The sequence below is a fragment of the Polypterus senegalus genome, chromosome 2, assembly GCF_016835505.1.
Source record: "Polypterus senegalus isolate Bchr_013 chromosome 2, ASM1683550v1, whole genome shotgun sequence".
In the NCBI taxonomy this organism is placed as follows: Eukaryota; Metazoa; Chordata; class Cladistia; order Polypteriformes; family Polypteridae; genus Polypterus; species Polypterus senegalus.
In genome coordinates, this window is record NC_053155.1 from 144600706 (window position 1) to 144620890 (window position 20185).

General features: G+C 36.0%; 1 protein-coding gene across 3 annotated transcripts in view; it reads right to left on the reverse strand.

Annotated features, from left to right (window-relative positions):
* LOC120523439 (interleukin-5 receptor subunit alpha-like) overlaps positions 1-19737 on the reverse strand; it is a 41374-nt gene extending 21637 nt beyond the window's left edge. The window contains exon 1 of one of the 3 annotated variants that reach the window (XM_039744751.1): positions 19483-19737. In XM_039744751.1, the coding sequence (XP_039600685.1) occupies positions 19483-19487 (5 nt within the window). In that variant the 5' untranslated portion in view covers positions 19488-19737. Of the gene's footprint in view, positions 1-19006; positions 19195-19482 lie in introns of those variants that run through there. The other 2 variants (XM_039744753.1, XM_039744752.1) reach the window with 2 other exon arrangements.
* Between the last annotated feature and the right edge of the window lie 448 nt (positions 19738-20185).

Sequence of the window (20185 nt, forward strand, 5' to 3'; positions counted from 1 at the left end):
AACGGGTAGCACTGCAAGCTTCTCAGAAATTGCTGTGAACACTGAAATTTCTGAAGACGGGAATCTAACAAATGTTACCAATTAAAATAGAAATGGTGATGGAGTAGATCCATTAACTATAAGCTTAATAAGAATCACAAGTAAATAAATGAAAGCAATTATTAAAGAAACTAGCGGTGTGACCCATCTAAGAAAGGTTGAAATCTAAGTAATCAATGTAGGCCCGCCATCTGTTGCAATGAAAGATGCAATGCATATGTATCTGTTACATACCATTTGGTATGGGATTTGTAAAAGCAGTGTTAACATTTGTGATGTACCATCTCTTGGATGACAGAGAAAAAACAACTGGAGAGACACACAGATACACAGAAACTTGTCGTTATATTAAGGTGGGTGATTAAGCAACATGTGTCAAGTTCAGAAATATTACTGAACAGTCACGACTGTATTAGACAAAGCAGTTTCTGTTTTGCTAATATGCTCAAATTCTATGATGAAGCAATGAATGCATTTATTCAAATATGAGACTATTTAATTTATTATGTTATTTATTATGATTTTTAAAAGGTTTCTGATAAGGAACCAGATGAGAGACTGTGTAAACAGCTGCAAAATTGGCACAAAAAGCAAATGGGTATAGTGAGAGGAACCTTTACTAAATGAGGTGATGTTAAAAGTGGTATTTCTCACAGTTAAGTGCTGGGCCACTGCTCTTTTTAATTCATATTAATAACCCAGATAGTAATGTAACTAGAAAGTTTGCTAATTACACTAAATTAGGGAGAATAATAAATACCTTAGAGTCTGCAGAATTCTTACTGATGGAAATTAACGGAATTCAAACTTGTGCAAATATATGGTGAAATTTAATCTAAATAAATGTAAAGTAATATATTTACAAAGTAAAAATATTATGTACAAAATGAGGAATCAGAAATAGAGAAGATATTAGAAGAATGTAATAACTGTAGTGGACTTGTCTGTGTCCACTACAGTTTGAGTACAAATCAAAGAATGTACAGAAGCAATTAAGAAGTGTAATATGAGGTTAGGTCAGATGCATGATGTGTTGAGTACAAATCAAGTGAAGATACTCTTAAAATATGGTGAAACCTCATCTGGAGCACCCTGTGCTGTTTCTGGCTCCATCTTACAAACAATGGTGTGATAGAAGATCCAGCATACTAGACTGATTCCAGGACTATGAGGTATGGACAGCGAGACTAAAGGAGCTGAGTCTTTTTAGTTTAACAGAATTTAAAGCTTTGACATAATGGAAAATCTAAAGGGAAATAGTAGGGTTGATTCCAGCTGTTACTTCTTCAATAAAAACTCAGGGGTAGAGATGGAAGCTGTTTAGAAGTTGCATTTCACACAGAGAGCCATAGATATATAGAATAAGTTACCAAGTAGTGTGTTAGACTTTACCTCTTCGGGGACTTTCAGAACTTGATTGAATAATAATTTGAGAAAACTGGGTGAATCTTGATAGTTAGCATTGGCCTGAATGACTCAATCTCAATCTCAAGGAAGCAGGTATGGTAGCCACTAGCTCTCTGTATAGACATTGGAAGTACGACTGCTAATAGTGTGCAGGCAACAGTAGAAGTCAACAGTGACCTGAGTGGATCAAGGCTGTACTATCTGCAGACTCCATAGTTTTAATGTGCACAATTTATCAGCATCAATTCAATAAATACTGTATACGAAAACAATGTGAAAAATTACCCTTATTACTTTTTTTGTTTCAGTTTTGCGTGTTTAACATTTACATAATTTTCAGGTCAAATTTGACCCATTTTGATATTTGACAGCAATAAAAATATCTTAAATGTCTTTCTTTTAGTCTGAAATTTGATGACTTTTCCGAAAGTGACTCAAAATAAACAAAAATTAAAATACTGTATTTTAAAATTTTATACTGTTGTACAGGTGCTATAAATTTTTGTATATTGAGGCTGTTCTGGGTCAAATTTGATCCATATCTACTGAGACAGATTTTAGATCCACCAGTGTAGGTCAAATCAAGGAAAATTATGTTTTTTGGGAATCTTGAAACTGTCAAACTGTACATGCCACATCTGTGTGTATTTGTTATGGGACTGTGGTGACAGAGTTCAAGGGGGACCTTGACACTGTCACGAGAAGTTTCTGTGTTCCCACCATATTTGCCCGGATTCCCGTCGAGACAGGAACCTGCTGGTCTTTGTAGGGCCATGGGGGTATCTCGAAACTATGAAATAGTAAAACAGCATAGGAGTGATCATATATGGTGCACATAAGGAACAGCGGTCATACAGAGGTCAGAGGTTGCTATGACACAGACAAGGGGGAGGTTCTTTTTGGAGGAGCTTGGAAATGCCCTTGTGACTCCTTGTATTCAAAGGAGACACCACCGGCCCATTCGCACACGGCAGGTTCAGCACTACTGGTAAGGGGAGTGCAGTGATCTGAGCCTGGCCCGGATCAACAAGTGACACAAGAAGCCAACACAAGATGACAGAAGAGAAGGAGATGAAACTTCTACTGTACAAAAAAGGATTGCAAAACATGGACAACCTGCTGCAAATGTGGGAAACATGTGCAAGTCCCACACACGCAAGGTTTCCTGCCACTACTTTGAATACACAGACTAGTTTGTAATAAGTAACTTTTAATGTTTTGTGTTCTAAGTATTAATTAATGATGAATTCATTTTGGTAATTATAGACGGTAGTTATGAGGATTTTTTTATGTTATAGCAGTAAGGACAGTGTTTAACAGTTGTAATGGTTATACTTAGCTATATAATAAATCCCAACAATTCCAGAATGTTCTTGCCATTTTCACTTTCAATAAAATACATTTAAATCATAATGGCTGTAATGTTTTCATGTCTTAGGTAAAACAGGACATGATATTGTGTGATAGAGAATGTTTTTCTCCAAATATGAGTGTTGTAAAACCTAAAAAGTACATTCTCCCTACATCCTGAAACATTGATTAAGGAATCATCATCCAGTTATTAATGTTGGATAGGCTAGTTATACATTCTAAACAGACATGTAGTTCAGAATTTAGTGTAGACACTTACTATGAGGGAATTCTTGGCCAAGGTCAAAATTGACCCGAACTGAAGGCATGAGATATGAAAAGTATGTAAGGGTTAATCAGCAACAAAATTTAAAATATTACTGTCAAATCTACTACTACTTCATGACTATTGGAGTTCCTATGTGTTTTAAAGCCTATTGCCTGTTATTTTTCATTTTTGGATAAATGCTTAATTACTTCTAAACATTGAGTGGTGCTCACAAATAGTCCCAATGAAATAACCATTACCAGTAGCATGATTTGATGGCTGAAATGTTTATGAATGCTTGAAGTGGAAGGTGATACTAAGTTAGACAAAAAGGACATTTTCAAATGTACATGTCTGAAAAAAAGAACAAGTCATTATGAAACATATACATTACAATATTTAATTTTGGTTAGCCAATCACTAACTAAAATTCTTTTTTCAGACTTCACAAACTTGTATCACTGTTTCTTATTCCTTTCTCCTCTATCTAAACATGAATTTTAGAAGTCATTAAACCTTAAGATGTCTCTAATGAAAAATAGTAAAATGCAGAAGTAGAATTTGTGTGGCTTCTAAGACACATTTTCACATTTACACATGCTGGTTCTAAGTGTTGTCCTTGAAACTGAAAAGATTTTAAGAAATGTTTCAGACTGACAGTCCCAGTAATACTCATCTGTCCCCATCACCAATCATTTCCTCAAAAGTATAAAGATGACAGAAAATGCACCTTTTAATGTACTGCATTGTGCCCAGTAAGTGTGACCACAACCCACACAATGGGTTTCTAGTCCATAGAAAGTAGCAGTAGGGTGTTGTATGAGTTAGTCATTACGGATGCAATGAGAAGTCAAGTAAAATGACACCTTTTGAGGGTGCTCAGGCCCCTTCTTCAGATAAGTTGTAGTACAGAAACTGGAGTTACCAGCGTTAATATATTCAGTAGGAAACTAACAAAACCTTTAAGTGGGTCATTTTCAGTGTTAAAAATCAGCAGACCTCTCCTGTCTAAGACTAACTTACGTATAGATAATTTTTTTTTTTTTTGTGATTGACTTTTTAATGTGTTTTCCTTACAATATGGATCTGTAATCAAATTGTCTGGGTCAGTCAGGGAGACAGAGGTTGGGAACATGCACTGATACCACACAGAAAGATGTAAATAATCCTCATTATCAGGTCATAAAACTCTTGTCTCTATTTAAAACATGTAATGAGTTACACTTTTAGCATCAGTTTAACTTTTCAAAATTCAGCGGGTTAGAAAATGGATGGATGGATGGATTTCTCTCCTGCTGTGTCTTGAAATTGCCCATATGCACTGTGACCTTAATTTAGTCCATAAAAAGAAAGAAAAAAAACACACAGAACAAGAAAATTGAAATATGAAATAACTGGTCTGAGAAATCTTTCTGAAACCATACCAAGATTTTAGGAAATTGGTCCAAGTGTGTCTACACTTTTGCTTTAAATACATACATACATACATAGAAAAGTGAAAATACTTTCTTCACTTGTCTCTGTGAAAAGTGTTTTTCCACAAGGTGGGTATCCTTTAAATAAATCTAAAAAAAAATCTTCATTTGCACAGGTATATGTACTGTGAGAGACGGCCGGCAGCTCAATCCGGCGGGGACGTCCCAGGAGGGGAAGAATGGAGAAGGGCAACCTTTCCAGGGCACTGACTCCCACTGGATGCTAGGTAGCAGATCCCCTGGACGGTAAATATACCCCAGATTTCCACAGGGTACCATGGAATGTGGAGTCCATTTTCTCAGCCCTGTTGGGTGCCACCACAGGGCTCTAATAAAGGACCTGGACACTCCTACTGTTCTTACAACCCGGAAGTACTTTGGAGTCACGAGGGTGGAAGCCCACAGTACTACTGGGATGATTAAGGAGGATGATGTGGCGTTTGGCCTGGAAGGAAAGGAGAAACATTTCTGGGTCCTGGAATATATAAAGGACTGTTGGAGACCCAGCAAGGGGAGCCAGAGTTGGGAGGTAGGGTGATGAAGCTGCTGGGAGTGGAGGATTGATTTATAGTATTGATTATTGTAATTGTGGAGAGTGTGGTGCTTTGTGCACTTTATTGAAGAAAAATAATAAATTGCTTCTTAGCGTTTTTATATGTGTGTCCTGGATGTCTGTCTGTTGGGTTTCCTGGGGCAACAGCGCCCATAGCGTCCACAGTACATATATTTTCTGAGGAGCTACCCCAGTGGTAATATATTGCTTGGAACACAGATACCCAGGATGGCACAGGGCTTAGATATGTTTAAGAGAAACCCCCAGGCATGAGACACTTAGGAAACAGGGCAGTGTAGAAGCACAGTGACTGCAAATGGGTATACAGCTCTGTATGGGTAATACCATGGAAGGGCATAAGGTGGGGGCATTAACATGAGACAGAGATTCAACTTGAGAAACAGTGTACAATGCCTCCCCTGTGACACTACATGGGTAGGCATTGAAACAGAGGACAGGAATGGCTGGGATCCTGATTAAAAAAGACAGTGAGGGGTAACAACACTTTCTGAGCACTAGAGGTTACATACTCCTAAACAAGAATGGAATGGACTGTGTTGTTCCTTTTTTAGGAAACTTGCAGCTGGGGAAATGCCCTTGAACACAACAGAAGGCTTCAGGTACTGAAATGCCAGAGAACACTGGAGGGAGTGTCCCAAAAGAATGTGTGCTTCACCCCTAACGTCAGAAGTGATTTCGGGGCTTGGATGGAAGTGACCCTGGATTATGGTTTAAAGCTACATCAAGGCCAGAGCCTAACTAAGTGCAGCAGTAAGGAGAGTGGGGAAAACACTGCTGATGGAAGGAATGGAGAGCCAATGGACAGTATATATACTATATATATATATATATATATATATATATATTGTGGACCACCAGGGGGTGTACTGCTCCCCAAACCCTGACACAGACAGGCTGAGACACAAGTCTTGTCAAATAGCACACCCTTATTTAAGTGGTGAAGCATTTTTCTTTTGCCCCCCACTATACAACAAAATACAAAGCACAAAAAAACACACATTCCTTTCTTCCTTTTTCTTTCTCTCAGCCTCGACTCCTCCTTCCGCAAGCTTTGTTCTCTACCTCCCGACTCTGGCTCATTGACTGATGGTGAAGCATCTCCTTTTATAATGCACCCGGACAGGTTAAAGATTTTCCTTGACTTTCTCCAGGTGTGGTGGAAGTGATCCCCCAAAGGGCTCCACTGTGGCTGCAGTTACCCTTGGCGGCACCCACAAAGCCCAACAGGGCTGCTCCAAACTACAACTCCTGGCATGCCCTGCAGGGACTCGTGGTGTAGTAGCAACCCAGGGGAGCTGCCCTCTAGTGTCTCAGGGAGGATACTGTCCAATATATATATATATATATATATATATATATATATATATATATATATATATATATATATATATATATATATATATATATATATATATATATATATATATCAGGGCCACAGACATGGGACTTTGGAGCTCATGCTTTTTGGGCTCTGTGGCTACCACCAGGGGGAGCTGAACGACTTATCAAGCCCGCCTGGGCTGTGATGCAGCTACACCCAGAAGTACAGCCTAATTAGATTTACCACCTGAAGCACTTCCAGGTGGGCTATAAAAGAAGCCTGCAGCCACTATTCAAGGCACCAGAGTCGGGAGGAGGAGAACAAAGTTGCCTAGGAGGAGTAAAGGATGAGGAGGATTTTTGGGTGTTTTGTTTTTTCTTTGGTGGTATTTTGGGACTGTGTTGGGCCTGTGGGAAACGGGGAAGACATGTCCCACGACTGAAGAACAATAAAACCTTTTTCATTTATTTCTACATGTGCCTCCATTGTCAGTCTGTGTTGGGCCATATATCGCCATATACTGTATATATGTAGAGAGAGAGAGAGAGAGAAAGAGAGTGTTCTTTGATGCAGTGCAAGTGAGTTAGCCACTCCACCAGATAAAACTTGGTTATCGTATTCTATTTTATTTTGTACATTTTATTTTGCTCCTGATGTGCAAGTTAATAAAGGCATCAATTTTCTTTACTTTTACAATTCTAAATGTTTTTCTAGGTGTGGATGCAATGCCCTATATATATATATATATATATATATATATATATATATATATATATATATATATAAAGAGAGAGAGAGAATTGTATCCATTATTCTATTTAAAACACTCATGCTTTTTCTTTTTAAATACCTGTAAATATACTTTGCTCGGAAACTAACTTTGACAATAAAAAATGCACCTATTATGCAAAATAAAGCTCTCTTAAGATTAAAAATAGCATTAGATTGCACATGTGTGCATGAGGAATTAAGGGAAACACCCTCAAAAACAACTGTGAACATGTAGCTCTTATGATATTCCTCAATGCAGAAAATGGCAAAAGCATTGACAAATGGTTGATTTTATAAAATATATTTGTACTGCTCATTGGGAAGTGTTACCCATGCACTTACGATTCAGTTGTGCAGGTCAAGCTATATAAACATGAGTGGAGTAAAACACTTTCCTCTATTTATATTCATACCATTAACTTCACACATAAAGCTAAATAGGGAGGTATATTAAAATATGCATGTCCTACTGATACAACTTTAACTTTGCGTAAATATTGGAATATTTAAAGTGAAACTTGTTTTTTTTTTTACATATTTTTATCACAGTGTGAACATTTGTTTAAAAAACAAAAAATGTGATTATTTTTAAATTAATTCATTTGAACTAAGGTTTTAAGGTGGACATTCATCATGTTGCTGTGCTTTGAAATTTCTGTCCACATTATATTGTCTAGGTAAGCTAAATTTTTGCTTTCCTTCTCTTAAAGAAGGAAAACAGAGTTTAACTGGATAAATGACACTGTACAAAACTGTTAACATTGTTAGTGAGTAACTAAGGAATGCAATAAGTAAAACTAGGAAAGCAATCTCAAGCAGCTTCATGTTCAAAGTATTTAAAATTTTAATATGCTAGATATGCATCATTCCAGAGAGACTGAACTCCCTTAAAGAGAGGACTGTCTTCTCTTCTTTATGCTAACAGACCTCACAAAAAGAGAAGACTGCAGCTGCATTCAATCAGATCTTCATGTCAAAAATATTTAAACAACGGAAACTCTAACCATATGGAAGCTACGGGTTTATGTAACATAATTTGGACTTAATGAAAAACAACACTTAATGCATAGAGAAGCACATAGGACAAAAGAAGAAAAAATGCATACACAAAATTGGTTCTAGACAACCACATTTCAAGATATGATTGTAATGAAAGGACAACTAAACATTGTCATAATGTTAGTTTAGATAGATAGCTAACTAACTGCTATAAAACAAAACAAAATTTAACCAAACAAGTAACTCTCTTCAATATAATTTCATTTCTGCTTTGTGCTTTACTATTTACAGCTCACTTGAGATACAGTATATACAGTATATCTATATATACACATATATACTGTATATATTTATATGTGTATGTATATATATATAATTTATATCCATTTATATACATTTATAACCATTTCTAAACATTTAAAACCAAGTTAACACTCGCTAACAGTGGTTGTAATGTTGCGTACACTCAGGGTTTATGCACTATATTACTGAATATATATTAAAATGTGATTGTTTTCATTTTAAATAGGACTTTAAAAGTATCCTTTACTGTATATCTGAGGATGCAGTTTGTAAACTTTTTGCTGAACTGGTCAAGAGTGTACTAGGAATGGATTTCTATCTCCCACCATTGTGACTCCAACCAAACAGCATTGGTAGCTTCCCTATGAGATGATACATTAATTAAAACATGTCATACAGTTCTGTAAATGTGTTCAGTAATGTAATTCTGATTGTTTTTTTTATTCTTCTAGAATGATGTGCATCAGGAATAAGTGCATGTGTAAGTGCATGTACTTTTAGAAAGTTTGATAACATGCAAATATGTATAATGCAAATGATGAATATGAATATGATAAGACTGCATTCATGATAATGCAACATAGACAGGAAAAACAGTACCTCATAAACTTTGTTTTCTGTTTTAGCAACTTATTGTTATGGATTCAATTACTGAATTTCAGAAACTGCATTTTTTGTTAATATATTAAGTGTTTACCTCCAAAGTGTTTTCATTGTTCATAGGTTATGAGACGACAATCTCAATAAATACTTTTTCTTGATTTAATGTAGGCCTGGAGATCACAAGGGTTTCATTGTACTGGTTATATAACCCTGTACTGCAAGTGGAATGGTACAAAATAGCTGTTATATACTGCTGGAATATAAATGTATAACTGAGTCATTGGTTAACTGTACTTTAGGGTCTAGAACTTATTTTACAAACCAGTGCTTGAAGAAGAAATGCACAATTAAAAACAATGGTTCTTTACTGGGATGTATAGTCCATCTTAGATCTACTGCTTGACAAAGTACCATTTCATTCTGAGACAGGTTCTTTGCATATGAGGCTGAGTCTTTGTACTTTGAAAAACTTCTTAATATGTAGAAAAGAAAAAAAAACTTGTTATTGTACACAGCAAGAGTCCTTTTGAAATCATGATTTATTCACTGTATGGAGCCTGTTATGGAACTAAGTCAATAAAGGTTCTTCCTGGAACTTTTATGTGGTTGGGTCTTTTGGGAACCAAGAATGGTTCTCCTACGGCATCGCTCTGAAGAACCACTCTGACACCTTAACTTTTCAGAATGTGGAGCCAGTGTTTTATGTCAAAAACAGAAACTACATTCATATACGTAAGTTAGGTTATTTACCCTATAAACAATATTTCTTTTGTTGACCAAATGTACAATATTTAAAAAACATTAAAATATACTTTATTCAATACGTAACCAAGCCAACTGTGCATTGCCTTAGCCACACACTCGCTGACCATGAACTCAAGTTATTGATTTTTCTCGAGGTAACATATGAAAACAGTGTAAAATATGAAGACAGTAAATATCTGAGCATTACTTTTAACATTTTACAAAAATATTTTAACATTGATATTGTAATTTGGTGTTGTAATATATTCTTTTGCACCACTTTAAATTATTATAGGGATGTTTGTTAGTGCATGTAATATGGATATAAATATTACTGTATTTTCTCATTATTCTTGACACACTTGTTTTACTGAATATGTGTATGAAAAGACTGGGCTAATGGTAACTCGTTTACATGCAACTATATAAAATGTCCAGTTTTATAACATTATTTAAATTTTCATTCCTAACTGTTACATGTGTAATTATTTATCACACACTTAAAAAAGCAGCAAAATTTGGTTTTATTTTTCTTCCACTAGAATATAAAGAAAAATTTGCTATGAAATCTAAAACACAGACTGCAAAAAAATCATTTTTCATGGCTTTGTCTTTTCTCTTTTTATTAAATTCAGATGTCTTCGAAAAACATGAATCTGATATTTTGGGAACAAACATCTATACTGTACCATGTGTGACAAGTTTCAGGTCAGTGTAGTGCCACTAGACAGTTTATCATTTATCATTTTTTGTGAGCAGACCCCTCTAGTTGTACACCTAGAAATATTTATTTAAAATGTGCACACATCATTATGCTTCAAAAATATAGGAGGCACTCATGTTTTCATTAAATAATCTTTTCATAGAGCAAGCTAATAAAAACAGATGTTTCTGAGGACAGAAAGATGAATGAGTAATTATTAATGAAATGTGAAAAAACCCTGTCATGCCCTTTCAAAACATGATTACTGAACAGTCTACGTGCTAGAAATAGCAGAACTGAGCTAACAGTTGGCATTAAGAATGAAGTTATATTAATAACCATTTATTAGATGTGTTATTATCTTTCTTATCCAGTTGTAAGTAGTCTTTAGGCAGTCCATCAACGTTTAGGAGAGAGAACTAAAAGAAGCCATACACTCTTTCTGCGTATGGATTCACAGAGAAAGTCATTGAGATTAATGGAAAAATTGGTAAATGTGCTGCTATCACTTTTAATTTAATCCGAAATTGTGGCCTAGAAATATAAACATTTATTAAGATAAGTTGGGAACATTTTAGCAAAAATTCAAAAGTGACATTAAAAGGAAACTGAACTGACCCACATTTCCTGACATTCATAGTTTTTGCCTGACATTGGAGTAGTGCTTAACATGGCACATCTCCAATATTTTAACTAAATTGTACAATTGGATCAGGATACTTATTTCTACTTTCTGATGAATCATTCTTCGTTAAATGTATTACATATAGTAATTACAAAACTGTTTTGCTGATTAATATATAATCACCACTCAAAGGCAAATGCCACCATACTTATTTTCCAAAAAGCACTCGTTTTATTGAATGGTTATTCTAGGCATCCCCCTTGCACTTGAATATAAGTAAATGTCAGGCACTACCTGTTGAAGGCAGAGTTTTCTCATATTTTCAATATATTTACTACATGCGCATATTGTCAAACATACTCATTGAATTCAGGATCATGAGGGCCATAGCCTCCCCGGGCAGCACTGTGTGCAAGGAACGAAAAATACCTGAGCTGGGCAGGATGCTAGACTTAGACAGGGCCCAGTCATATTCTCCCCCAAACTCACACAGAGGCTGATTAACTTAATCTGCACATCCTTGGGGATGTCAGAGGAAAACCAGAGCACAACTCCCACAGTCACAGGGAGACCACACAAACTCTACACCGACAGCAACAAGTCATGAGAACTGAACATAGTTCACTGACCACTCTATCACCATTCTGCTAAGGTTACAATCAAAAAACTGGTAAATGACTTGAGAACTACAATTTCATATGACAATGACACTTCAAAATAAATATGAATCTTGTTCCATACTAATTACTGTAATATAAAAATAACAATTCACGACTCTGAAATTGTACCAGTTCATAAGATTCCACCATCTCATAAACAGTTTTCTGCTATTCTTTGAGATACATTTGTAGCATATTTGCCCTTCAACCCTTTATTAGTTTTACATGATGCAGGAATTAAGTCCTTCCAGATAATTTAAAAAAGTTTAGAGCCTTCTATCAGTATGATTTACTGACTAAACCTTATTTAACCTCTTCTTGGAGCACTTTTGTCAAAAATATAGAATGGAAAAAAGTAAGTAAAAGTATGACTTTAATTAATTCACAGGTTTTATCTTGCAAAAAGGTATCTTGTAAAAGCATTGAAACAAAATTTCAGCATTTCAACTGCCATCTGTTCTTAATTTATTTTAAAAATGTATCTCTGAGTCAACATTTTTATTAGAAGTTATATCTTAAATATTATTCCTTATCTTTAAACCTGAACTGCTTAACGTAATCTGCTTTTGAAGTTCCAAAATATTGAACTTATAAACTTACATTTAATGACAAAAGAAATATTAAACAGGTCAAATGTGTTTAAACTGTAAAACGTGTTTACTTTGTTGTGTTTATTTTTCATTTTCATTTCTTAGATGTAGTCATTTATTTTTGACCATAACATTAGTAAAGTACTGTAATTTACATAATAATGACACAGTCGAACATATCTTTATCCTGACATAATTTAAGCCTAATAATGGAGATTATTTAGTTTGTTGTATTTTCCTTTTTCATTGCTCTCTAGTTATGGTTCTTTATTTTGATTGTAGTATTAATAAAATATTTTTTTAAATAGTGGCACAGTAGAATATATTATTGTTTGGATATAGTTTAAGTCTAATAACGGTGTAAAGGGATTTGTTTTATTTTGACAGCTATTTAGATAGATAGATCGATAGATAGATACTTTATTAATCCCAAGGGGAAATTCACATAATCCAGCAGCAGTATACTGATACAAAAAACAATATTGAATTAAACAGTAATAAAAATGCATGTAAAAACAGACAATAACTTTGAATAATGTTAGCATTTACCCCTGGGGTGGAATTGAAAAGTTGCATAGTGTGGGGGTGGAACGATCTCCTCAGTCTGTCAGTGGAGCAGGACAGGGACAAAATTCTGTCACTGAAGCTACTCCTCTGCCTGGATATGACACTGTTCAGCGGATGCAGTGGCTACTTCATGACTGACAGGAGTTTGCTTAGCACCCGTCGCTCTGCCACAGATGTTAAACTGTCCAGCTTCATTCCTACAATAGAGCCTGCCTTCTTAACAAGTTTGTCCAGGTGTGAGTGTCCTTTATCTTTATGCTGCCTCCCCAGCACACCACCGCGTAGAAGAGGGCACTCGCCACAACCGTCTGGTAGAACATCTGCAGCATCTTATTGCAGATGTTGAAGGACGCCAACCTTCTAAGGAAGTATAGTCTGCTCTGACCTTTCTTATACAGAGCATCAGTATTGGCAGTCCAGTCCAATTTGTCATCCAGCTGCACTCCCAAGTATTTATAGGTCTGTACCCTCTGCACACAGTCACCTCTGATGATCACAGGGTCCATGAGGGGCCTGGTACTCTTAAAATCCACTACCAGTTCCTTGGTCTTGCTGGTGTTCAGGTGTAAGTGGTTTGAGTCACACCATTTAACAAAGTGTTAAATATATAACAAAGTGTTATTTGGGAATAATGTTTCTTTTGTGGAGGCAATGTAAATTAGAAGTGCCACCTTTTATTTTGACAGCAAATTTTCTGAGTGTAACATATTTGTCTTCTGCTGTAGATTTGTATAATTTGATTACTTCATCAATGAAGCACAGTTACAGAGGTCTGCAGTTGGACTCTTTTTGGGCAAAGACAGCCTTGCAGGTCTAGTAGCTGGAGGTTGACTGTCAGACGTCAAGAGTCAATTAAGTATAAACAGGAGAACGTTTTGTTCTGGCCGAGTCAATCTTTTGATTGACAGTCTGAGCCAACAATCAAAGCTCAGACTACACAAGCCCAGATATTGGCGTCTATAAATTTAGCAAAAAATAACCTTTAATAAACCTTTTTGCAGCTGGTTACACAAACCCCAAAATGCATTGTCCCTGCAGATAATGAAAGTTTACTAAGTGAAAGAAAGCTGTTGAAAATGAGTCTATCCAGACCTGGTGACACAACTACTCAGCACAACCATGACAAGATAGAATAACAGGAAGGTTTGACTTGCTGAAATTAAGTCACATCCAGCAGGGTCATTATACCAATGTATGTTCTACTAGGTACATATGCAAATATCTCATTAAAAAAACAAATATACAAACAAAAACAAAAAAAAACAAGTCTATACATAAATATAAGTATGTACTATAAACAACGTAAAACCATTAAAGGTTCTCAAAACAAGACAAATTAGTGTAATTGTCTGAAATGGCTTGTGTCTTATTATTTTTCTGACAAACCAGATATCATATATATAACTGTGTGGTAGAATTAGGAATATCTAATGATATCTGAGTGTCCTGTTATACTTCTGAAAGACCAACGAGTATATGTTAATATCAATATTGTATAAATAAGAATATCTATAGATAACAGAGAGGTGTGTCACAATACTAATCTGTACTAAACAGACATATTTCCTACTGTATATAGTGAAAACTTTCCTCTCAGGAGGAGAAACAGGTCATGTAGTGGTATGCCTAGAAACTTGTTGTCTCCCTTCTTTTCCTGTAACACAGAGGAGACAGTGGCAATTAAGGAAGTATGGCAGACAGCAGATTAAAGGCCTTGAAAAAATATGTCAGAAAACTTAGATAGCCCTTTGGTGCTGGTATATACTGATATTGTAATTCATGTTTGTCTTCCTAATGTAGATTTTATTTTTTTTTTGTTTCATTATTTTGCATTTTAGGAGGTGGAGGCTTAATTTAGAAAGCAATGAATAACAGGTGTTGTGTCGTCTTGAACTTGTTACAATAGAAGATCATATTGAAGTTTTAAATTAAAAAATATATATTTTATTGTTGCTTATGTCATCATACATAACTTGAATATGCCCCTTTAGACTGTTGCAGTTCCTCCTTATAAAAGTTATCCTTGTTATAAAGAAGCCAGTCTCATAGTGTTCTGTTCTTCAGGTTATAACTATTTTAGCACTTTCTTTTCCCACTTAAAACTCCTGATTTATTTTTTCTGCTTAACTTACCAATAGCTTAGCTACTGATTATTTTTGAATGACCTCTACCTTATTGCTTTTGCTGAATTTACCTCTATGCTGCTTCTCTTCGATGTTATTGCCGCTGCATTTTGAGTATAGTCAATCAGTCAGTCATTTTCTAACCCGCTTAGTCCTGAACAGGATCACAGGGGCCTGCTGGAGCCTATCCCAGCTAGCTTAGGACATAAAGTAGAAACAAACCCTGGACAGGGCACCAGTCCATCACAGGACGAATACACACACACACACAACCACACACTGGAGCCAGTTTAGTGTTGCCAATCCAGCTAACCCGCATGTCTTTGCACTGTGGGAGGAAATCCAAGTGGACTTGGGAAGAACATACAAACTCTATGCAGGGAGGACCTGGAAGGCAAACCCTAGTCTCCTTGCTGCAAGGCAACAGCACTACCACTGCACCATCGTTCCACCCGTTTAAAAACAGTACCACCAGAAATGCTTGAAGACCTCAAGTGGACTTTATATTACAGGATACACCTGATTGTGCTGCTCTCTTTCTCACTCTTAAGGCACATGCAGGTTTATGTCTTAGGTGGCAAAGACAGCTCTTTGTAGCCATCATATTGTTAATCTAGTGCTATATACAGCATTATTATCTTATTTTATACATAAGTACACTATTCTTAGCATGTTACATTTATGTCTTTTATCATGCACGCATGTGTCTTGTATTAACTTTGTCTCATTGCTTTAATTTGTGTTGCAATGTGATTTATAAAGTAGCTTTTGAGTTTTGTGACTGAAACTATATAAAGTGAAGTTTAAATAATTGATTTGTATTTGAACTAGAGGTACAGTTTTTATAAACATGCTTTGTTCTAAATATCTTTTTCCTAGCAATATTATCTCTGTGCACATCATTTAAAATTTTAAATACATTAAATCAAACTTAAAAATCTTCCTCTGTGTTTACCTTAATATTTGTATTACTATGAGCATTTAAATGATTTCTTTCATTATTTTATTAAAAGTTAGGCAACCACATAAAAATTATTCAGGAGATAAATATAAGGATTCACTGTTAAAGGAGTGCGCAATATGGTCTCTCATTTTCTGGCTTGGATAGTCTGTAGGTTGTATTTTGTTCAGTTTTATTTGAGGTATTTTGACTAAGCGAAATTAAACTTGCAGTTTACTTGGTTATTGTACTTGTAGAACTATGTGATATATATCTGACTGAATAATTGAGATAGACCAGGAGTGACCTAGATAGATAGATAGATAGATAGATAGATAGATAGATAGATAGATAGATAGATAGATAGATAGATATTTTTTGAATTTTTCCAGTAGAACCATTATCTGTTTGTGATTTTTCCTTGTGGGGCTACCTTAAGAGTCAGGTCTACACGACTCGGCCAAGGACACTGACTGAATTGAAACAAAGAATTCAAGACGAAATTCGTGGTATCCCAGCTGAGATGTTGCAGCGATCAATGGGGAACCTCAACAGTAGATTGGAAGAATGCATACATACAGGAGGATGCCACCTACAGGACGTAATTTTCAGACATTGATAATTTGGATTACTGTCTCTTAAAAGGCAAGTTGTAGTGGTTGAATTGCTGTCAATACAATTTTTTTGTTGGATTTCTTCTGTTTTTATTGGGTTTTTCAAAAGTTCCCATTTTTCTGTGTCACCCTGTATTAGGATGACGTCATGGCGCAGATGCCACTTTCTGGGTTCAAATCTTGTGCTCACCCATCTATCTGTATGGAGTTTACATATCCTTTCTATATGTGTGTATGGGATTTCCTTTGGGTACTCTAATTTTCCTCCTATTTCCAAAAAACATTCAGATTAGGCCATTTAGTTATTCTCATCTGGACTAATCTGAGTGTGAATGATTTGCAATTAGTGCTGTCAGGTTAGGCTGCAGCCCAAACTCCTCTGTCCCAGCAGGGCTGTTCTTAGGTTTTTGGGGGCCCTTGGCAAAGGTACTTGTCGGGGCCCTGCTGTTTCTATCCATATTAATGTATGATAATTATTTTATCCGTATGAATGAATAATAATTATTTTATTCATACAAATGCATAATAATTAGTGATATATCAGCAGACATGACAGTTACAGGAATGATCAAAACGATATTTAATGTAACAAAGACGTTTGGGAAAGAATCTTGCAAATTGTTCTTGTATATGAATTGCACACTTTTAATAGCAGAAATAGTTTGTGGAAGCAAATTTGCTAAATTGCACAATTTGGCACATAAATCATAAGCATCCAGTTTGCCAAAGCGGCAGCCTCCGTTCTTGCCTCTCAGAGACCTTAATCAATGTAGCATACATCAATCCTACTTGAAAGTGCACAGCTTTAACAGAGTCGTGCCGTTTTGTGGAATGGTTTTATCTTCTCAGCTTCCACTATTAATAGCATGATCGATCTGTTGCACAGACACCTAGGCAGATGAGGGGCATGACCTGCCCTCCCACTGGGGCCCCGTTCACTATCCCAGGCCCCACCATCACTGTTGATGCTGCCTGTCATCACTATTTCCTCTCTGCTAGCACATAACCATACTGATAATTCTGCCACCAGAGAAAATTTGTACTTCTGAAATATGGACCTGTAAGTTGTATTTGGTTGCGGCTAAAAAAAATGGCTGGGTGGGGCCCTTTGGCAGTGGGGGGCCTACTGCCTACTTTGCCTATGCCTAAGAACGGCCCTGGTCCTAAACAGAATATTAGTATTAAATAGTATTAAAATATCAAAATAACACGTATAACTCAAACGAAAAAAGTACATTTAAAGAGTTCTTTAAACCCCAAAACCTCACATTATGCAAGTACAAAAAAAAATTCCTCGGATTGGAGAAGCAATATGAGACACGTTTCCTTCGGCTGTGCGAAAACTTTCTCTGCATTATTTAGAGATGAAACTTTTGGAGTCAGAGGCTTTTGCTTCACTACGTTTCATACAACTACTGTTTTACGGTACATGTTCGCATGCAGTTAAGTACTTGCATTTTCACGTTGTAAATTACACTAAAAAAATTCCCACGAGAGAGTAACATACGTAAGATTGGGTGACGCTGGTTAAGCGGGTCTGAGAATATAACATCGATACTTAAAACGGAGACGTACTGTTGTATTGGCCATTTGCTCAAGTTAATTGTAAGACTAAGTTGCAGTCCACCGTGACTCTGAGTTGGAGAGACTGGGAGCAGAAAAGGATAGGCGAGCACCATGAGAGGATGAATAATTGCAACGACGGTAGCAGCAAATACAATCTGCATAATATACAGTACTTTACTGCTCCACCTTTTAGCAGTGGTGCCTTCATTCTGAGTTTCGTGGTTTTCCTTCCACATCCGCAAGGTTTACAATTAAGGAGACTGACTCAAAACTAGACTGGTAAGAGTATAACTGACAGTGATCGGCTGGCTTGCGGTCAAAAATTAGATCTTTGTCCATACGTGTAGTCATGGCCATGTCCTGAAAAATCGTGTTTTAAAAATGAATGGACAGGACAATAATAATAATACTAACAATAATAACAATAATACATTCCCCATTCCTTTTTTCTGAGCCTCGTTTTTCCACTCTTCTCCGATCAAAGTTCCGGATTAAGCTATTAAGTATGTCTTTAAAATGTCATCGGAAACCAGTTAAAGGAAAAATAACAATAGTGTTATTATCGTTAACCTTATACAGATGTTACAGTCTTGTTTTAGAAGGGGACATATATATATATATATATATATATATATATATATATATATATATATATATAAAGTTTACTTATATATATTCAGCTGTAACAGAAGAACTTCTTTTAAACAAAACCAAGATTCCGAAGCTAAGGAGTGTCAAATAACAGAACAAAGTGTTTGGACTTACAAGTCGATTGGCAGGTTGGACACTCTGCCCACCAAAGCCCACTGTGGCTTGCGATGCCAGTCAAAGTTCACCGTGCCCACTAAACTACGCGACTAGTCACGTCATCCGTGCAGGTGGATTAATGGGCTGTTCTTCAAAGTACAGCCTCGTGTGCGGTCCAACTGCTCTCATCCTTCGTTTTATTCCGTGCTTTAAATCCGGCGTTTATACAATGTCACGTGGCCACACTGCGCTAAGCAGATGCAAGCAAGAAGTGACTGCTTCTACCAAAATACAGACGTTTCGGCCCCGACTGATTCTAATAATAATGGTAATTTTGTTTTATTTTTTTTTCTAGCAAAACTCCCGTCTGTAAAATTTGGTCTTGTTCGTCTTCTCTCTTTAACAAAGTTATACAGTAATTATTTGGCAAAAACACCTAATTATGTTCCTAAATGAAGCGCGTGGATGTTCGATACTAAGAAAAATAAACTTACCTCATGTGCAGCACGTCAGCTGAGTGGAAATTACCCAAGAAATACGATCAAACTTTTACGATAAGCCGCAGCCAGGCAGACCCCTGAGGATATATATTTTTTTAGATTTAACTATGGCTAAACCCTACAGAATTCTTTTGTCTTCCACAACAAAACAAATTTGTCGGTTCCATCAAATGAAACAACTTATGGTAAATTGAAACTGTCAATTGAGAGAAGTCGTGTACTGACGCAACGGAGTACTGAGAAATACCCGCCCTGCTTCCTGAAGGGAATGGAAATCAGGGACACGTTAAGATCTTATAAAGGTTTCTAAAGGAGAAGTCCGTCAAAATATTTGTAGCATATTGCCTCTCATTGTGAATTTTTTTATAGAAATTTCACTTACAAAAAAAAATGTCAGTTTTGTTGAGTACTTCCTTTTTTGGAAACAATGTTTCATAGTATTGTAGAACGCTTTCTGTATTTGTTATAGTTTACATAAGAAAAATGAGGAGATGGAATAAAGGTGAATTTATATTTGCAAAAGATTAAAAGGAAAAGCCTATACATCACCCTCTTGCCTCCTTAAAGTATAAGAAATATAAGAACCATGAACTGCTTTAATTATAAGGAAGTGGGGTCTGAGGTTCATACACTACTTGTCTTTCATTGACTTGATGCTTACTCCTTTCTGAAACTGAAATGTAACACTCAACATTCA